The 21368-nt window shown below is 55.2% G+C and overlaps 1 protein-coding gene across 6 annotated transcripts in view; it reads left to right on the forward strand.

Moving 5' to 3' along the window:
- The window catches only part of GPR68 (G protein-coupled receptor 68), a 29029-nt gene extending 8111 nt beyond the window's left edge, over positions 1-20918 (forward strand). The window contains exons 1-3 of one of the 6 annotated variants that reach the window (XM_046008138.1): positions 7949-8009; positions 8909-9084; positions 17614-20918. In XM_046008138.1, coding sequence (XP_045864094.1) covers positions 17743-18825 — 1083 coding nt within the window. In that variant the 5' untranslated portion in view covers positions 7949-8009; positions 8909-9084; positions 17614-17742 and the 3' untranslated portion in view covers positions 18826-20918. Of the gene's footprint in view, positions 1-1364; positions 1538-7948; positions 8010-8517; positions 9085-9723; positions 10094-17613 lie in introns of those variants that run through there. The other 5 variants (XM_046008137.1, XM_046008142.1, XM_046008141.1 and 2 more) reach the window with 5 other exon arrangements.
- Positions 20919-21368: the final 450 nt, after the last annotated feature.

Here is a 21368-nt window from a genome sequence, read left to right on the forward strand (position 1 = left end):
GGAGACTCACCGAGGGACCCAGTCACAAAGCGGGCAGCTCTGAGCCACCCGAAGGGCTTAGCTGAAGGTGAGACGTCGACTTCTCTCTTTACCTCTCTGCCTGCTCTCTGGTTGCCCTCCATCCTGCCACCTGATCATCAGTCCTAATGACCATGATGGCATGAGATTCTGCAGACTCCCGCGGTGTCACTCCAAGACACTTGTTCTGCAAACAGGAATAGGGTGCTCTCCTCAGAGCCAGGGGCTGGGCCAGGAGTGAGTGTCCTGCACAGAGACCACTGGGTGCCAGTGCCCCCAGTGGATGGTGCAAAAGATGCTGGGAAGGGAGCCAAGGGAGCATAGCACAAATTGCCTGGGAGAGCCAAGAAGTCTTGATAGGGAAAGTGACTTTTGGGTCTAAAAACTGGGGCTGGAGTTCCAGAGATGAGGACAGGAGCCAGAGTTAAGATCTGCAAGGGTGAAAGAGCAGAGATGCTGGAGGAACTGCTGAAGGTAGCTAGGCTGGGTAGGATACTGGCTCTGACCTCACCTGCCTGGGTTTGAATCTCAGTGCCTCCACTCACCACCTGCGTGGCCTTGGGCTCATTACTTGACCTCTCTGTGCCTCATCCCCCTATGTGCAAAATGGTGATGATAACAGCATGTACCTAAGAGAGGGGCGAGGATCAGTTGTGTTCCGTGCCTCTAAGTGCTTGGCACGGTGCCTGGCACACACTACGTGCTCCACACTGCAAGCCCTGGCTATGGTTATTGCTGTTCTCTGGGAGATTGTGGGGGCAGAGGGCAGGCAGCCCGGCTGTATCGCCTCCTTGAATTCTCAACAAAACCAGCAGGAGGTCCTCTGTGTTGTGCCGGGCCACCCATGACTCAGGCACACTTGGGCCAGGAAGCACCAGGGCAGGGATCCAGGAGGCAGAAAACCTAAGGGCAGGCTCCCAGGTTGGGCCACTGGGGCTGAGCTAAAGGCTCAGGGCAGCCGCTACAGACTGCATTTACTGAGTGGCTACCAGGTGCCAGCGCTGTGGATAAGGACTTGAAAAGTACAGAAAGGTGCTTCCTGGACTCTTCTCTCAGCTGACCTAGGGATGTGGCTGAGAAGGACCCTTGTCCTTTTGCAAGCAAGGCCCGTCTGAGCCCACATTTAGGCGCTCCAGAGCCTGTGCGGGGGACACAATGGTAGCGGGGGTTGGGAGGGCTGTACCTCTAGGACAGGTCTGAGCAACTGTGGTTTTTCCTGGCAGGCGCCTAGCCTGGGGCCTGTGGTCATGAAGGGCAGGGCAAGGACCTGCAAGGGCTGGGTGTGCCCGACGGGGGGCGGGGGCAAGGAGGGGAAGAGGACAGAGGATGGGAGAAATCGGGACACCAGGAGGAGGAAGGCCCGGCCAGGAAATGGACCCGCCAGCGTTCCCAGACCGCTTCTGCCCGCAACCAGAGGACGCAGTGCCCACCCTGCGTGCTGCGCGCTGGCCCTAGGAGGGGGCGCGGACAAGGCGCGCGGGGTAACTGCGACCGGCACCCTGGGCCCTTCACCGCGCAGGTATGTGTCCCCCGGAGCCAGACCTCTTCCCCTCGCCACAGTCGGTCGCAGGGTCCCTGGCGCCCCAGGAAACCGCTTGTGGAGAGCGGCCCGGTCCCAGGCACCGGCAGCCAGCTCTGCGCCTTCCCCGGGCCCGGCCCCGCGAGCGCGCGCTGAGGCTGCGGACCCGTGGGGACCACGTGTACGTGCGCGGGGCGCAGCGACCAAGTGCGGTAGCGACGAAGTGCGGTAGCCGCCGCGTGCCCGCGTGGGTGCACGGGGCGGGGCGGGCCAGCGCGGGAGCGGCGGCGTGTGCGCGTGCGCTCGGGGCCGGGCGGAGGCGGCCAAGTGCCGGCGCACCCGGGATGAGCGCCGCGGACGCCTAGCGGAAGCGGGCAGACGCGGTTGCGGCTGCGGCCAGCCTAGTGTCTGCCCCCCAGCGCCGCCGTCGCGTCCCGGTCCCTCTCTGGGGTGGAATGTCTCTGTCCGCGGTTGCTGCCTGCTTTGGCAGCCACCCCCTCGGCCGGCTCTGTGACCACCTGGTAATTACACACACACACGCACACGCGCGCACGCACGCACACACACACACACACACACACACACACACACGTTGTCCTCAAGCTGGAGAACAGTGACGTGGTGGCCAAATGGCAGAGGAAGACACTTTGGGGATTTAGGAGGAGGAATAGAGGAGGGAGCGCTGACTTGGAGCCAGAGGCTGTCACTTTCTGGCGCCGGGTCTCTGTGAATCAGAAATAACTACTAGCCCGGGCCACCGCATGGGCATGGCGGGTGGTGAGATCAAAAAAGATGTGAGAATGGGCCAAGTTCAGATGACGTGATTGTCTTGCTCCCCCTGCCTGCCGGCACAGGTAAGCTTCTGAAGAAAAGAAGGCTTAACAGAGGAATAGGGGCTGGAGCAGTGTGGAAGCTATAGACTAGGGCATCTGCCGCTGAGAGCTCCATTCCAGAGCTAGATGACTCCAGCCCACATCTCAGCTCTTCCTTTTATTAGCCCTGTTACCTTAGGCCAATCGGTGACTCTGTTTTTAAGCCTCAGTGTTACTTTCTGTCAAATGGGCATGATGGTAGAGCCTGCTTCCTACGGTGGTCCTGAGATCATGCAGCTGAAGACTTTGCCTTGAAAGCCTTGCAGTGCTCCCTAAACATTATGTCTGAATATTGTTATTGCCATTATGTCGCACCCTTCTGGGCACAGGAACACTGTAAGGAGAGAAGCCTCATCCAACAACAAACAGTGGGAAAATGGGCTTTGTCCTTCCTAGCTGACTGGTTTCAAACAAGATACCTTCCCTCTCTGAGACTTAGTAGCTCATGGGGAAAATGATTATTATTGTATCCACCTCACAAGGTTGTTTAAAAAATGAAAATTATATGAATGAATCTAGCCCATGACAAACGCTCACCTGATTTTGGAAAAAAAAAAAAAAACAACTAGAACTCCTGTTCTAGTTATCTCCTTCTGTGTTAAAAGCCACTTTAAAGACAGCAGCTTAAAATAAGAGCATTCATCTATTTTGCACAGGAATCTGTGATTGGGCAGGGTTGGGGTGGGGGGATGGCATATCTCTGCTCCTTGCAGCATCGGCTGATACGGCCAGCTGGGACAGAAGAATCTTCTTCTAAGATCACACGCTCATGCGACAAGCCAGGTAATCCTGGCCTTCACCTGGGACCGTCATTCAGGTTCTGGTTTCCTGTCTATGTGGGCTGCTCCAAGAGGCTGTTTGAGCCTCCTCCCAGCATGGCAGCCAGGTTTTAAGGGCAACTATCCCACGTGATAGGAGGTGGGAGCTTCCAGTCTCTTCAGAGTTGGCCTCAGTAGCAACAGAGCTCACTGCAATTCAAGGGGAGGGGACTTCGAGGCTGTCTCTCAATGAGAAAAACATCACATAATTTCTGACTATCTTGAATCCACCCCAACTTGAAAGCCTTCCCTGTGCATTGGCTTTTTTTTTCCCCCCTGCTGGGTGCCATGGTGACAAATTCATTCAGCTTTGCAAAGAAGACCAGTAGAGATCCAGATATCCCTAACGAGGGCCTTATCACAGAGCCTGTTTTGGTCAGGATCACTCTCTGGGCCTGATTCCAGGCTGATGAAGCAGGCCCCCTTAAATAGTGGCTTCTCTAGTGTCTGTGTCCTTGGTCCCTTGGAGGCTTCAGTCCCCTGCTCTGCCAATCCCTTGTCCTTAAAACAAGAGGGAGAAGCCAGGAAGAGGGTAGGTAATTTGGATTCAGAAAAGTGGATTTTAGTAGGTGGCTCCGGCTGAATGTAATGAGCACCAACGTTCTCTCAGTTCCCTGGAAAAATCTGTTTGTTTTCCAAGAGGGTTGCTGCCTGGGTGTTTGGAGTGACTGTTGTCCTACATTATTAGGTTATTAACTGATGGGTTGGAGCACCGTGAGTGGGGAGGCAGGAGGCCGGAGAGGGCAGCAGGCCCCGGGAGTAGCCATGGCAACCTCCAGGTCTGTGGTTTGTGCTTTGGCTCCAAGCAGGAAGGATGCCCAAGACAGCTGAGACCTTCTCAGAAAGACCACAGACGCTCCAAAGAGAGAGGTTTCCACTGTAAAGTATTTTCACACGGCCACCCACCCATGTCTTCAGAGTCAAAACCAACCCTCTTTCCTGTTGCCTCACCCCAGAGCCTGACTGTCTGGCCCAGTCCTTCATCTCCTGACTTCAGTTTCAGCCACACTGGACTGCAGGAAGAAGTGGGTTTGAGATTCATGTATTCATTCACACATTTGACACATTTGTGTCGTGTGTTTATTTGGGGCTGACCCACCTTCTCCCTGGGAGAGAACAAAACAGACCCTGCTCCTCCTTCCTCCTGGGGCTTACTGTCTAGAAGGGGAGAGAGGCATGAGCAAATTCCCACCCATTGCCCTGTTAATCTTTGAAATATAATTAATTTAGACTTGACTTGAACCCCAGCCCTGCCGAGAGCCAGCTCTGTGACCTTGGTCCGTTCGGTGGTAAAGCCAGGATAATAATATTTACCTTACGGGGCTGCTGTGAGGCATCACCAAGGCACGCTCTGGGATGCTCGGCGTCTCACATGTAGTGGTAACTCCAAATATGTAAGAATCGTCCCCCGACCCCCAGCGTCCCCTTGTCCACCGCCTGTTTGTTGTTCGGGACTCGCCAGCCGCCTTCTCTCTGTAGGAGGAGCCCTGGTCCCAGCTCCCTGGCAGTCAAGGCAGTGGAACACCCAGACCTCACCTTTCAGAAGTCTCGAGTTGGTCAAGGCAAGACAAAAAGAACCCAAGGAGGGCTGTGTGGAGGAAGTGGCATTTGAACTGGGCCTTGAACAAGCTCTGCTTCTCAGATTTTGGCATGTGTCAGAAAATCCCAAAGGAATTGCTCCAAGGCCAGACTCTTGGACCTCATCCCGAAGTGATTCTTTTTGAGGGAATCCAGGGCAGGCCCAGGAATACTGAGGTGGGCTTCCTAAAGTTCGTCTGGGAGATGCTGCCTTGAAGACCAGAGCAGGGATTTGGCCTTGAAGAGTCTAAGAAGAGGTCAGGAAGTGGTTGGCCATGGACTGAGCCTCAGAGCAAGGGCTGATGGGGCCTCCTCATTTCCTTCACACTTTAGCCACCTTCTGCCCATCTTGCCTGCCCTCCCCTGCAGGGACACAGCTCCAAGCCCACCCCCTGCCCAGAGGCTCTATCCTAACTCCCCACGCCTCCCCAGGTGGCTCTATGGATTGGGCACGTGGCTTTGGTTCCATCACGCTCCCTTCTTGGTCCTGAATTCAGAGTGGGCGTGGGGGGAAAAGCCCAGGTCTTTGTTTCCTTCCTTACCTCCTCCACCTCCGAGCCCCTCACCCCAGCTGCGCGCCCCCCCCCTTTTAGTTATCAAACATTTATTAGAGCCAGCCCCTTGGGCAGCATGGTACCAAGCACTGTGGGGCTACAAAAGAGAGAAAGGCAGGCCTGGCTCAGGGGCCTGGGAGCTTGTTAGATGTGCTTAGGCCTTACCCCAGACCTACTGAACCAGATTCTGCATGTAAACGAGCTTCCTGGGAGATTCACACCGACATTTGTGAAGCACTGCTCTGTAGGGTTTTTAATAAGGACAATATGGAGGCATGGTCGGCAGAATAATGACCCCCGTCCAAATGATGTCCAGTTCGTAGCCCCTGCAGCCCGTGAATATGTTACCATACGTGGCAAAGGGAAATTAAGGGAGCAGGTAGAATCAAGCTTGCTAATTAGTTGACCCTTATAGCAGGAGCCATGTCCTGGATTACCTGGGCAGGCCCAGTACCATCACAAAGATCGTTAGAAGTGGAGGAGGGGGGAAGCAGGGTCAGAGTCAAGAAGGAGGTATGAGGCTGAGAGCAGAGGCCAGAGTAAACGGCAAGAGACAGGCTCAACCCATCCCTGCTGTCTTGGAAGCTGAAAGGGGGCTGAAAGCCAAGGAATGCCAGAAGCCTCTAGAAGCTGGAAAAGACAAGGGAAGGAATTTTCCCCTAGGGCTTCCAGAAGGAATGCGGGGCTGCCAATACTTTGATTTCATCCCAGGGAAACTATGTCAGACTTCTGACCACTAGACTGTAAGACAAGAAATTTGTGTTCTCTTAGCCACTAAGTGGGTGGGGATTTGTTCCAGCAGCAACAAGAAACTCATACAGTGGTCCAGAGTCTTTGGGGTCAGTTCCCCCAAAGACTGCTCTTCCCTAGTGATGGGGCCCCAGGCCAGCTGCTGGCATTCTTGAGTCTCCGTTGCCCTAGCTCGAAGACAGGGATAAACCCGCCACACAGGACTGATGCAAAAGTTACAACAGGAAGCATCTGAAAGGTGCTCAGACCAGGTACTAAGCACACGCTCCCCGACTGGCAATGACCATGCTCCTGGATCCTGAGTCGCTCCCACCTCTTCCCTGACCCCACCAAGGCCATGGTGCCAGGCACTCCAGGAGGTTCCCTGCTGGTTCTTTTTTTGGTCCTTGAAGCCATCTTAACCTCACACCTGGCCACCTTTAAATGCAACGGTACTGCACCTTGCATCAGCTCCTCTGATGTAAGCCTGTGGGAAAGTAGAAGGCCTGGGGAAGGCCAAGGCCAGCCTTCAAGACCCAAGCCAACAAAGGTCCCTGCAGTCGAATAGCACATGGCTCACGATAAGACACTTGTACTTGTCTGAGCCCTCAGGGAGCCTCCAAGTCCTTTCCCCCAGCTAGCCCCAAATTGGTAGAGTAGCCAAGGGAACCAGGTAGTGCACTGTAACAACCACCTCACCAAGCTGGCCTGCCCACCCTTCACTCCTCCCAGGGTAAATCAGATCATGGGGCAGGACCTCCTATCCTTGTTTTATCCTGTTTCCGCCATCATCACCAGGCCCATCATCACCGTATCCTGACTAACATCTAAGGACCGTCTAGGTGCCAGGTGTTTGCTGGACCTCATCTTCTCTGGTTCTCATAGGAGACCATCGGTCAGCAAGGTCTGAAGTTTCTCAAGGTCACTGTCAAAGCCAGACAGTGGCAGCACGGAGACTGAGCCTGCACAGTCTGTCCCAGAGCCTCCGATTTAACCTTCATCTCTTGCCCCTGGGCTTGCTGCCACCTGCTCCCAGCTCAGGGCAGACTCCACGGCTCTCCCTACAGTGATTCTTAAATTGCCTGGACTTCTAGGGGCCAGTGGGTGCCCAAGAGCCTTACGGCCTACGGTGCTATTGCCCTCAAAATCATAGGCTTCAGAGTGGCTCGGAAAAGTCCACCAGCCCTCCAGAGTCAAGGTTCTTGGAGGAGATGTTTATGCTGGGGGCAGACAGGGATGCCCAGGGCTCAGTCTGACCTTCTGGGGCTGCTGTTCTCATGGGGACCTACAATGCTTCCTGACTGCTGTCACCGAGGGCTGAGAGCAGGAGACCATGATTGTAGGTGGCAGGCCTGGCACAGTTTAGGCCCTAGGTCTTTCCAGGATGGAGGGAGCCACAGAGGTGGACCCTGGCAACCCCTGGGAGGTCACCGTATCCCATGGAGCTCAGGCGCCCTTGCCCTTCACGAAATTCCCCCCTTTGCTCAACAGCCGCTCCAAGATCCTGTCACTTTGGGTGTAAGGACAGAAGTATGAATGGGGCAGGCAGGCCAAGGGCTTCTCTGGAGGCTGTTTTTATTACAAACTCATTACTTTGCACTTAGTTGTACTGAGTGAGGTTTAGGGGAGTCAAAGTGGTGGGGTCCCTAGGACCCCTCAGGCCACCCAGCTCAAGACGTGGCATCATCACAGTTTCTAGTCGTTCTTTCCCGTTTTAGGTTAAAGACGAAATCGTGGCACCAAAGTAGAACACAGCACGGGCTCCTTTTTCTCTTCCTGAGTGGGTGTCTCAGAGGATGTGGGCTCAGCTGATTTGAGTTAAACTAAAGTAAGCATCACCCCTGCACCTACAGTCCTGAGGGCCCACTGGGGAGGAAGAGGGGATCTCTGGCCCTCGAGAGAGGAAGGCTCCCCACTCCAGGTAAAATATGGTGTCTATGGCTTGCAGAGGGGGCTGGGCAGCCTGGAGGCAGCTCTTCTGGGGGTCCTGGGGTGGGGGAAGGGAGGCAGCGGCATCTGTGGTTCCCGCAGGTACAGACCGTCCCGTCTGTGTTTGTCTGGTTAGGCGGGGCCGGCCTGGAGAGAGAGCCAGAGGCGTTCTCCCGGGCCTGTGTGTCCGCCGGGGGCCGGCATTCCCCACTAAGTTCACCGTGCTCCCCTCGCGCACCCGCTCCTCCTGTGACATGGGGGAACGCCAGCCACACTTCCGTGGCTCAGGGAAAACCTCGGGGTCTAACCTGCTCCACCCCTCTCTCACGAGATGCAGCCTTTAGCAGCAGCTGCCACCGAAGCATGCGCTTGGCGGGCCCCACCCCACAGGAGGAGATTTTTTTTCTGACACTCCTACCAATATAGTCCCCCCGCCCCCCAAGGGACTGTCACAGCCATTCGTCCTCTGGAGAGGATGAGTCCCACAGATCACCCGATGGGCCAGAGAGAATGCACTTTCTCAGTGGCCGCAAGACATGGTAGATGTTGGCTTTCTGGCTCCAGCCATGTTATCGGACCAGCAGGTTCCAAGGAGATCACGTCAAAGGGAAGGAGGATCTCCCGACCCAGCGCGGCGCCTGAAGCCAGCGGCTCTCTCGCTTAGCGTAAGGCCCTGGTCTAGAGCCTTGGCCCCTGTGTGCCCGAGTTTCCCCGTTTGTAAAATGAGGGGCCTGACCTGGGTCACCACCAGGGGTTCTTTCAATCCCGCTGCACTGAGGAAGTTTAGTAAATGCTCCTGAGAGACAGCAGGCCCCCATGAAGCCAGAGCCCTGGGCCGGCCCCCTGCTCAGGGCCAGGCCGCTTTACAACATTGCTGCTTGCCTTCTTCAGCGCCCAGAGCCTTCCTCTGCCGCCCTGGTTCTGTTGGTCCGCAAAACAGGACCCAACTTGCTTCCACCCCATCAGCACGGCTGCACCTGGCTGCCAGCTGGGCTTGTCCAGAGACGTTTTGAGAAACACTGGTGCTCACGCCTCCCCTCCAGGAAGGATGACTTCATCCATCCGAGGTAGGGCATGGGGGCTGGCATTCATTTGTATCAGCTCCCCAGGTGTTTTCTGAGGTGAGGTATGACCCACTGACCCAGATGTTCCTTGGGAGCGGCTGAAGGGTGACAGGCAGGGAATGCGAGCGGAAATAGCCATGCTCCCCTGTCCTTGGCCGTTATCCCATTGTCCTTGCCTGTGTCCACAGTACATTCTAGTTACCGGAGCCCTGGCTTGTCTGAATGGCTCAAGTAAGGACCCCTGGGGCAGGGGTCCAACCTCCTGCACCCCCATTCCTGGTATTGAAGGTGCTCAAGGTGGTTTGATGGGTAGAATTAGTACCCTTGGCTCCTCCCGGCATCCCCTGCCTCCCACTCCCCAGGCCCCCGCCCCTAACAGAAGCTTGAACAGCCCTGGCAAGGTTTCTCCCTGCCCCCCTTGGGGTGTGTGACGAGCATTCTGAGGATGCAAGGATGCAGTCCCCCGCTCTCATCCTTGGCTGGGGAGTGTTCCTCGGCAACCGCCCAGCCTGATACCAGATCGGAGTTCACATGATTCTGCCTCAGCTCAGGAATGGGCAGCCTCCAGCTGGGATTTTCTAGACCGAGCTGGGGAGGTGTGGTCTGTGGAAAATCTCTGGAGGGGAAGCTCAGGTCCTGGCGGCAGGGTGGCCGGCTTGGGGTTTCCTCTGGGCCCATCAGAGTGGGTCCACTCTCCTCCTCCAGGCTTCTCCGGAGCAGCTGGAGGGAGCCTGGCTGTTTGAGGTTTGAGGGCAGAGCTCAGCCTGGGTGGACAGTCAGAGAAGAGCCAGAGTCCCCCTTCGCCGCTGCTCCCTGCCTGCTCCTCACCTGGCGGCAGAGATTGCCATCGCCTTCCTGGGGTCTGGAGGCCGAGCAAGGCGGGGGATCAGCCCAGTTGTTTGCAGACTGAAGATGGTGACTCATTAGTGGGTCAAGAAATCAATTTAGTAGCTAACGACCTGCATTTTGAAAAACGAAATAGAAATGATCAGAGTGCGTGACAAGTAGTAGGGTAAGTATTGCTTTGGGGAAGTTTGTTTCTTAGTATGCGTGTGTATAATGTCTGTGCGGGTTTGGTTACAATGTCAAGTGTGTTCTTGCTGTGGCTTGTGGTCGAAAGAGCTTAAAAGGCAGCAAATTCATGCCATGATCCTGGGTTCTGGATTCAAAGGGATAGTGGTACCAGCCCCACTCGCCTTAGAGGGACCGCTGGAGCCCCGATGGGACCAAACTTCGAAACAGTTGCGAGGGCTTTAGAAACAACACTGTCTCCTCCTTGTTGGTGCTGGAGTGAGGACAGTTGGGAGCCAAATAGGACCAAGGAAGGAATATAGTCCATATTTTCTACTTCTGTCCTGGAGGGAAATGTCAGCCTCCAAAAGCATGTAGAGGTTTGACCGCTGAAGGGAAGGGAAGCTGGGCTTGCCGGGAACTCCCCACTCCATGGGCTCGGGGCTCCGTGAGTAACTGCGTGCGTGCCTGTGTGCTGCTCACGGAAGAGACGCGAAGATTAGATCACTGTTTATGCATCAGCTCAAGGCCAGCGTCAAGCCCCTCCGCCTGCTGGCTGGGAATGTGCAGGAGACTCTGAGTTTGCCACAAAGCCGTGCTTTCTTCCTTTCAGGGCTCATTTCTCATGGTCGTTAAAGTCCTCGGAGGCCTCCCTGCTGATGGGCATTTGTGTAAAGATTTGCCTCGAGGTGTTGGGTTGTTTTGTGTGGAGTCTCTCGGTTTCTTAGAGGCATGATGAAAGCATTTGAGGTAGACGGAGGGGCTCCTTGTGTTGGTTCTTCGCCCCGACCTCCACCCCTTGGGCAGCCACGCACGCGGCACACCATGGGCTTTCCTCAGGGGCTGCTGAGGAAACAGTTGACCTAGCAGAGCACCTGCCAGGTGCAGGGAGCTAGCCCAGGACTAAGCCTGGGGGCCTTCCTGGTGGCATCTGAGGACTGGGGCTCCGTGAGGCCTGGAGGTGGGGGGTGACTGCTCAGTGATAATCGTGATGGAGAGAAAGAGAACATGGCACAGAAGAAAGTGTGGGCCGATCTGAGTTCAAAACCTGGCCGGCCACATTGTAACTGTGGAATCTGGAGCGAGTCGGTTCTTCTCTCTGCGCCTCAGTGTTTTCATCTGTAAAGTGAGCACTGATAAGAGTGGTGTTGAAAGAGAACGAGTGTACGGGAAGGTTCCTGGCGGGTGGACGGCTCTCCGCTGACGTGGCTTGGTCCTGCCACTCTGTCTGCGTTCTTCCATTTACAGATTACTTTTGCACCCACTGTGACCCTTGATTTTTGAGAAGCGAGTTTCCTACGGAGACCAGGTAGAGAAAGGACACTCCTGGCAAGGCGTAGTTGCCATCTGAGGGTACATGTTGTCGGGAACCGGTAGAAGGGGAGGCTGGCTGGGATTAGACCAGGTGAGAAAGCTGGAGCCTCGGACCAGCTCTGGAGCCTTGTATAGATTCCCGGCTGCTGGAGTGAAATCTACAGTAAATCTCCCTTCTTCCTTTTCTCTTTCTATGAATGACATCCCTACTGTCCCAGCACCCAACCTCAAACCCTTCTACCCATCCACTCACCCATTCATCCATCTCTGTACCCATTAACCCACCCATCTATCCACCTACCTGGCACCCATCTAGCTGTTTACACATCCGTCTACCCATCCACCCACCCATTCCTCCATCTCTCTCCCCATTCGCTTACCCATCTGCCCGTCTACCCTCAGACATTCATGTCCTCATCACCTGCCCTCCATCTACCCACCCACTCAACCCACCCACCCATGTACCTCTGTACTTCTCCATCCACCTACCAAATAATTTCTGACAGCTCATAAGGACCAAGTGCTGAGGAACATCTCAGATTTGCCCCTGGCTCCGATTTATCCACCTCCCTTGTCAGTGGCTACAGCTTCTTCTTTCCCCTCTCTGGCCACACTTCCTCATACCTAAACCCCATCATGCCAGGCTACTCTCAGTTCCCCAGAAGTGCCCATTATCTCTCATAGTTGGCCTGTTGCACACATTGTTTCCACAGACAGAAACTTCCCTCTGCTGGGGCAGCCCTTCCCCCTTCTTCTGTCTTAGCTTGACTTGCTGCTCAGGAGAGCTTTTGGGGCTGGGCTGGGTTACCTCCTACGAACTCCCTTAAAATCCTGTGCTCTCCTCAGGAGCTGGTTTCGCTTGTCTTCTTCACTGTCCCATGAGAGTAAATGCAGCTTGAGTTACACTGAGTGACAGTGTCTGGCACGGTGGCTTCCATACAATAGCCGCTCAGTAAGTTTCTGTCGTGTGAACGGGTAAGTGAATGGATGCATGAATGGATGGAAGGAAGGAAGATTGGAGAACCATTGAAGGATCTGAAGTCGGAACGGTTATGTTAGATTTGTATTTGAGTGGATGGCTTTACAGAGGGTAAGATGGAGCCAAGTATCCAATAGGAGGCCACTGCGCTGCTTCTGGGGATGACATCTTGACCAAGCCAGTCTAGGGCACTGGTGAGGAAACTGAAGGGGAAGAGACTGATGTGGGAAATATTTAGGAGTTGAAAATGGTAGAACAGGATAGTTAACTGGAGGCCTTGGATGAAGATAAGGAAAGAAGCTGAGGGCTCTTCAGCTGGACAGGTAGAGATGCCCCTTCCAAGAGCAGATTTGTGCAGAAACAATGGAAGTGGGGTGGGTCTCACTGAGCCTGGCCACTGAGGCAGGAGGACGCTGGTGATGTCCGCCATCCACCTGGCAGGACAGAGGGATGCTGTGCCCCAGAGGGTGTGTGTGGAGTGAAAAGAATAAACCAACATTAAATGTGAGTGTCAGGGATGCTTACAGCACCGCCATACCCTGCCTTGTTGTCGTGTGGTAGTAATTTGTGCATGTGCTGCTCCTGTCCTGTGAGATTGGAGGCCCCTGGAGGGCGGGAGAAACACAGAGGAGCTGGACCCTTGGGCAGGCCACTCCATCTCTCTGGGCCTCAGCTGCCTCATCCCTCAAATGGGGGAAATAACTGGGCCGTTGCAAAGATGAGGGTGGGGGCATGTGTGAAATGCTCTGCGAAGGATTTTGCAAATACGAGGGCTGAGTATCCTGACAGATCCAGTCACTGCTTCTTGAGAGACTGAATCAGGCTGTTGACCTCGCATGGGCCGTCTCCTGGTTCCGCCCGCAAGGTCCTGCTGGGGCTTCAGTTTCCACTCCAGCCACCTCTGCTCCCCAGGTTGGGAATTTGTGTTATCCTGCCACTTATCGGGAGCCAAATCCCAGACCTTCTAGAATGCAGAGGGCCAGCCACACCAGCATCAGCTTAGGAACATGCTAGAAATTCTCAAGCCTCACCTCAGACCCACTGACTTAGAAACCCCACAGGGGAGGCTCAATAATCTGTTTTCAACAGATCTTCCAGGGCATTTGGATGTTACCTAAATTCGAAAGCCACTGCTCTTCGAACACCCAAATCCTGTTTTGGCTACAAGTGAAGGTAGGAGGTACTTGAATCTAAACATAGTAAATGTTTCTTCTATGCCCTGCAGACTTGAATATTTTTGACTCTGGTCGCCAGAATTCGATTACTCTTGGCCTAGGAGGGAGGAAGGGACAAGCCAGTGCCCCGGCACCACCCTGCCCCCAACCCCCCTGCCCCCCTCCCCCTCCCACACACACGTGTACACTCACTGCTAGTAAACAATAGGCTTCAGCCTAGTGACTCCCAGTGAATTCCTAAGACCTGACAGGATGTGTTTTTCGCTCTGACTTCATTCACCCGAGAAAGTGCTCCGGGGGACTGTTTGGGGCCCTGTGCTGCGGTCCACTTCTCATCCAGAAGCCAGCCAGACCGTTTGGCCCCACAGGTGTGGGCTTGGGATTTGGGGATAGGAGGTCTGGCAAGAGGAAGGTGAAGGGAGACATGGTTTGACACACTGAGCTGAGTATTGGGGTTACAGACCTCAGCTGCCCCTTTCCCCTTCCTCTCACCATCAAAATGTAGAAGCAAAACCAAAACACACAAAAAGCAAAATACAAGAAGATGCCCTTGGGCGCCATTGGTGGGAATGTAAAATGGTGCAGCTGCTGTGGAAAACAGAATGGCAGTTCCTCAAAAAATTAAAAATAGAATTACCATATGATCTAGTAATTCCACTTCTGGGTATCTACCCAAAAGAACTGCGAGCAGGGACGCAAATAGATAACTGAACATCCATGTTCATTGCAGCCACAGCCAACAGGGAGGGCAGAAACAACTCAAGTTCGCTGACAAATGAATGGAAAGACCAAATATAGTAAATACATACAATAGAATATTATTCAGCCTTAAAAAGGAAGGAAATTCTGCAAATGCCACAGCAGGTATGAATCCCGCGGACATTTCGCTGAGTAAAATAAGCCAGTCACCAAAAGACAAACCCGGAACGATTTCCTTAGATGGAGGCCCTAGAATCATCACATTCACAGGAACAGAGAGCAGAACGGCGGGTGCCAGGGACTGGGGACCAGAGGGGGATGGGGAGTTAGTGTTTCATGGGAACAGAGTTCCAGTTTGGGAAATTGAGAAAGTTCTGAAGACGGACAGTGGTGCTGGGTGCATGAGAGTGTGAGTGATCACCTGTACACTTAAAAATGCTCCACGTGGTAAATGGTATATTATATATATCTCACCACCATTAAAAACACCAAGAAGCACTCCCCTCCAGCACCATCACTGAGACTCCAGGCTTGTGTCCTGGAGAGGATAAAGAGCTGAGCCGGAGGGGGAGTCCTCGTCTTCTAGAGACTGAGAGGTTGGGAGTGAGTCTCCGGTGGGGGCAGGGAGGTGGGACATGCAGCGGGAAGGCCCAGGCTTCCTTCTTCAGTCTGGCGTCTGGCAACCTTGGTGTCCTCACCTGTGAAATGAGGCGATGGTCTTCACTTATTCCTTCCAGAAGTGTTCGTGAGTACGTGTGAGGTGCCAGGCTGCGTTCAAGGCGCCCCTGGACTCTGGCCTCTTGGGATTCGCATCCCCGTGGAGGGGAGAGACCAGCAGCCGCAGACAAGCAAACCGGCAAGAGCAATCTTGCGTGCTTCTGGGGGCTCTGGGGAGCCGTCAAGCAGCTGGTGTGAGGGTGGCGGGGTGGGGGGCTGCTTATGTGGGGCAGTCAGGGGAGATCTTGCATAAAGGGAGCCAGGCCTGAGGTGGAGGTGGAGGTGGGGGGGAAGGCAGGAGACAGCACCCCGAGAGGCCGCCACTTATGCAGCCGAGGCCTGAGCCACGGACAGCAGGCCTTTGTGGCAAGTTCATGGTGTGTGGCCGTGATGGGCGACGCCGAGGGAGCTGGGGCCAGATCACGCTGAGCCTTATAGGTCCTATGAGGAGTTTGGGTTTTACTGCAGCTGTGATAAGAAGCCATCTCAGTGGCTTTTAAGCAAGGAAGAAAAGGCCTGGTTATTTTAGAGAAAGAGGGCTGTGGCTTCCACGTGGGTCATGGGCAGGGGTGTGGACGGGAGAGCTTCGGTGAGGGAGGAGTGGTGCTGGAGGGAGCCACAGGGAACCCAGGCGAGGAGGGTAGCTTTGGTAGGACCATCTCTTGCCCGTTTAGGAGAGAACTTTATGAAAGTTGCAGGGTACTTTCCCAGGGACAATGCCCATACTTACATGTTTATAAGATTGAGCAGGGGGTTGGAGGGGAATCCCTCGAGTTTTCCCTCCATGCACCCCAGGACTGGAACTGCTGGGCTGGGTGTCTCTGAGTCCCTTCCCAGCACGCTGCACCCGCTTCCAGGCTGAGCCCTGGCTCCAGGGGACACCAGGGCCAGGCAGGGGCCACAACAGAGCTGCAGGGGGGAGGTGGTGGGCGGAGGGGCCGTGGTCAGCAAGTAGTGAGGTGGCCGCAGCAGACTCTGAGGGGTCTCCCTTCTGGGTCCTCGAGCTCAGCTTGACTGTGGTGGCAGGACAGTGGAAAGGGCAGAGTGGATCTCCTGATACTTCAAAACAGCTTCGTTCAAACCTCACCCACTCAGAATTTGCAATCATGTGGGCTGTACATGCTCAAGGCAGGGCTGAAATTGATTCTTGGGTGGGGTGGAAAAAACCCTTAACTATGACAATGATTTGTCGCCCTTCGAAGGGCCCCAGTACACAAACAGATGTGCAATATATCTGGGGTATTAAAATTGCATGGGAAGGGGGCAGTCGGGGGGAAAAACTGCCTAATGAGGCTTTCTGGGAGGATGATTCTTAAACAAACAAAAAATTGAGAAGTCCTGATTTAGAGGCAGTGAGATTTTTCAGTGGAGCCAGAAGAGTTCAATCAACAGAGTAGCTCCGGCCTTTCGTTTCGATATATTAATTTATAAAGCGGACTTACAACAGAAATCTTTGTTCTCTCTTGTTCCAATGAATCTGTACACACAGCAATAGCATTTTCTTCGTTAAATTCTCAACAATATGGGCTTTTCACCAATGTGAGACTTCCCATCTCTTACTCTGCCCCTTTGCCTCTGGCAAAACAATGCTGTGGATTTTGGCATCCATCATCCATCCATCCATCACCCATCATTTTACGTAGCCCTGATACTGACCTCTGGACAGGTGTTTCTATGGCCGGGTTACAGATGAGGACACAGATGCTCAGAGAGGGGAAACCACTCTCCCAGCCTGTAAGCAGCTGACCCTGGTCTGGTGCTCATTTCTCTTGCTTCCTCGTGCTATTCCCTGCACTGTGTCCTCAATTCCACAGAGAGGAGGTGAGGTAACACCTCCTGATGAGCACCTGGGGGTCCAGACCATGCCCCGTGGGAAGTGTGGTCTTCGTTTCTTGCCAGAGCCCACTAGGATATGGCAAGGTGGGGCCACTTCCGGGCTGTCTGGAGAGGCTCCCAGAAGCGGCTGTGGCCTCAGTGCTGACTGACCTGGTACCTTCCTGGGAGCAAGTAGGAAAATGTGAATGATGCCTAGTGCTGTCGTGGGGAGAGTGGCCAGAGCCCTCACTGTTGTGTGTGGGTTGGAATTGATCTTCACCTTGGGCGTCCCTTGGAGAGTGGGGCTCAGGGTGAATTTGTGCTCATAAGAGCTCCTCTCCTGGCTCGCTGCCCTGAGTGACCAGGAAAATAAATAAGGAACAGGAAGCCAGGGAAGGGGGGACAGGGAGGCATAAACTACCATTTAGTGTCTTGGCATGTGACCAAGAGAGTCAACTAGATAGTTGAGTTGGGTTGAGGTTGGTCCATCTTCTCCATTAAGGAAGGCCCTTAGAACAGTACCTGACAGGGGCGCCTGGGTGGCTCAGCGGGTTAAAGCCTCTGCCTTCGGCTCGGGTCATGATCCCAGGGTCCTGGGATCGAGCCCCGCATCGGGCTCTCTGCTTGGCTGGGAGCCTGCCTGCTTCCTCCTCTCTCTCTCTCTCTCTCTGCCTGCCTCTCTGCCTACTTGTAATCTCTATCTGTCAAAAAAATAAATCTTTAAAAAAAAAAAAAAAAAAGAGAACAGTACCTGACACACAGTAGGCGCTACATAAATGTCAGCTGCCGTTCTCTGAAGCCTTTCCCACCTTTACCTTTCAGGGCCTTACCCACCACCGAGGAGACTCAGCTCTCCATACATCTAGAGCCGCATCCGACTAGCAAGATGGCCGCGGAGAGACCTGCCTGCTCCCTGCGCCCGTGAGGGGTGAGGTGCCCTGGGGCCCCGCGATGGGGAACGCCACCGCGGAGAACACCTCGCTGTGCAACATTGACCACACCATCCACCAGACCCTGGCCCCGGTGGTCTACGTGGCGGTGCTGGTGGTGGGCTTCCCGGCTAACTGCCTGTCCCTCTACTTCGGGTACCTGCAGATCAAGGCCCGCAATGAGCTGGGCGTGTACCTGTGCAACCTGACGGTGGCCGACCTCTTCTACATCTGCTCGCTGCCCTTCTGGCTGCAGTACGTGCTGCAGCACGACAACTGGTCGCACGGGGACCTGTCCTGCCAGGTGTGCGGTATCCTGCTGTACGAGAACATCTACATCAGCGTGGGCTTCCTCTGCTGCATCTCCATCGACCGCTACCTGGCCGTGGCCCACCCCTTCCGCTTCCACCAGTTCCGCACGCTCAAGGCGGCCGTGGCCGTCAGCGTGCTCATCTGGGTCAAGGAGCTGCTGACCAGCGTCTACTTTTTCCTGCACAAGGAGGTGGTGGAGGACGGGGACCGGCACCGCGTCTGCTTCGAGCACTATCCCCTGGAGCCGCGGCAGCGGGGCATCAACCACTACCGCTTCCTGGTGGGCTTCCTCTTCCCGCTCTGCCTGCTGCTGGCCTCCTACCGGGGCATCCTGCGGGCCGTGCGCCGGAGCCACGGCACCCAGAAGAGCCGCAAGGACCAGATCCAGCGGCTGGTGCTCAGCACCGTGGTCATCTTCCTGGCCTGCTTCCTGCCCTACCACGCGCTGCTGCTCGTGCGCAGCCTCTGGGAGGCCAGCTGCCAGTTCGCCAGGGCCATCTTCAACGCCTACCACTTCTCCCTGCTGCTCACCAGCTTCAACTGCGTGGCCGACCCGGTGCTCTACTGCTTTGTCAGCGAGTCCACGCACAGGGACCTGGGCCGCCTCCGTGGGGCCTGCCTGGCTTTCCTCGCCTGCGCTGGCGGTGGCCGCGCCCGGGAGGCCTACCCGCTGGGCGCCGCAGACGCCTCCGGGAAAAGCGACGAGCCCGAGCTGCTAACCAGGCTCCACTCAACCTTCCAGGCCCCGAACTCACCCGGAGCCGGGGGGTCCCCTGCAGGCGGCTTGGCCTAGTTCAGGGCAGTGGGGAGTGTCTCACCATCGGCAGGGGGCTGGTGAGGGCTGAGCTTGCTGGCTACCACTGGCCACTGCCCTTGGCCAAGGACAGGTGCCTCTTTCTGCTGGAGTGAGAACCTCTCTGGCCCAGGGAGCCTGCTCCAGCTTGCTGAACCCGGTGGGGATGAGCCCCGGGAGTTGATGGGTGTCGTCTGCTGCTGGCTGGGCTCCTGAGGAGGAGAAGGGGGCGAATTGTCACTTCACGAGGTTCTCGAAGAGAAGCTGATGGGAGGGGGTTGGTGCAGAGTGTGAGGGCATGGAGGATGGGACTGGGGGGTGAGGGCGGGTTCCTGGGAGCACACATGCAAGGACCTTCCAGTGCCATCATCGTCACAGATGACACCTGTCCGGAGGCCCCAGTGCTTCCTGGGGTCATGACACGTGAAGCTGTGTTGTCATCACTGACAGTTGGGCCTCACCCCTTTGTGGGAAGAGGACCGGCTGGGAGGTTGGATGGGGAGAAGGGAGGTGGGGAGGTGTTTGGGCACTGGGAGTGTGTGTTGGGGGACAGTGAGGGGAATGACAGCAGAGGAGAGACCCCGGCTCCAGGCTCATCTCACGTTCAGAGGGAGAGCTGAGCGGACTTCCCAAGCCCCAGGATGATAGAAGACAAGTCCCAGGGTTCCCCTGTGGTCCTTTCAAACAGCCAGTACCGAAAGCTCTGTGTCAGGACAGAGTTCCCAGCACGCACAGTCCTCCTCATTAGTTTTCTGTTTCCATCTCCCAGAAGCACCGGACGCGGAAGCTGGGGAGTGTGTGTGTGTGTGTGCGCACACACGTGCATGTGTTCATGGTTCAAATGCCAGTCTCCATGACAGCTGTGTGCCAAGACACTGAGGCTGGGGTTGTGTGACTGCTGGTGGTGTTGCCTCCCCCTGCCCCCCAGTTCCCACTTTGTCCCCTGCCAAACACCCTGTGGAGTGTCCAGCAGTCTCATGATATCCTCTCGCTGTTCTCAGCTCTAACAAAGTAAAACAGAGACATATTCTCTAGCATCTCCCAGCCCAAAGGCCTGGGGTTAAGCTTCATGATGGTTTAAATAGCTCCTGGGACAAGGAGAGGAGGGGGCCCTGGGCTCCTTCTGCTGCCCTTGTTCCCCAGTACGGCTCATCTGCCGGGTGGCCCACCTCACTCCCTGAAAGGTGACAGCAGGTCCCAGGAGCCGCTTGTAGCCCAAGGTACTGACTGCTCTCTCTCGTTCTGTCCCCGAATGCTCAGTGCGGGTCTCATCTCTCCTACACCTTTGTGCCCAGCCATGTTGAGCCTCCACCCTGGCGCACATGCCAAGGACCAGAAGAACTTCTCGCTGCTCCAAGGATCTGGCCACCTTGGCAGAAATGCTAGCCCTTCAGGTTTCCTGGCCGTGGGCTGGGGCCAGCTCTGACTTCCCTCAGAGTTCTGGGATTCAAGCTAAGCTCCCCACACCAAGGGGCTGGGTGGACTGGGTGGACTGAAGCCTGGAATGGGACCAGGGATGGGGAGATTCAAGCTGGCATCCACAGAACATTTCTGGAATCGGCTAAAAGGAGGGCCAAGGAGAATATCTCCAATCTCTCTTCCCCTCTCCTCCCGTCCTTCTCTGAGAAGTACGTTTATCCTGATTCTCTTACCCTCCAATCAGGGCTATCCCGAGGCAGACGCCCCAGGTTGGAAGTGACATTGGCTTTGACTGGGTAGCCCCACTGTAGCTCCTTAGGGAGGGCCTCCCATAACCTGGGGAGCTTCTCTTCCCTTCCTGAAGGAAGAAGTGACCAGATATGAAGGTGGCAGAAATGGCCATCCTGCCAAGAAAAGTCTACCTAGTCTCACCCCAGAATCTTACTGGGGCTATGGCACTGGTTGAGGCCTCCATGCCCCCTCAGCCCAAATTTCCTCCTATTTTGACCTTAAACATGGGCATTCCCACTGGGATGGGCTGGGGTGAGCTGAGGGTGGTTCCTTTTACTATCAAGAGTTGTATTTTTGTATTGTCCTCTCTTTTATGCCAAGTATGTGCGTGTTGGACTGTGCACTGGATTTATGTAGCAAACTTGAGTCTGCAAATAAAGCAAAGTAACCAGCCACAGCTGGAGTGTGCCGCAGTCCTTAGGGGGGAAATGCTGTTTTGATACCAGGGGGAGCCTAGAGGGTTCTTGAAATATCCAGCAGAGTCAGGATGTTCCAGGGATCGGCTTTCTTAGAGAAAACTCAGAGAAATTAGGGCATTTGCCCTTGGTTACCCAGCAGTGACCCACAAGGATGGAGCCTTCAAGTGAAGTTGGGTCTTCTCTCCCTCTTCTTGAGAGTTACAAAGTATCTTCAACTCTTCAGCACATTGTTGCAAATCCACTCTCGGACTTAATTTGGCCCCCTCCCCTTTGAGGACATAGTCCGACCCTGTGATTTGGAGACTATCACTCTGTCCTTGGACACATGGCCCCTTCTGCCCTCTAGGTGGCTTTTCCCCACAGTGAAGACAGGCTTGATCAGACAGACCACCCTCCTCATTAATGGGAGGAAGA

Source organism: Meles meles, chromosome 6 (genome assembly GCF_922984935.1).
Source record: "Meles meles chromosome 6, mMelMel3.1 paternal haplotype, whole genome shotgun sequence".
Lineage (NCBI taxonomy): Eukaryota > Metazoa > Chordata > Mammalia > Carnivora > Mustelidae > Meles > Meles meles.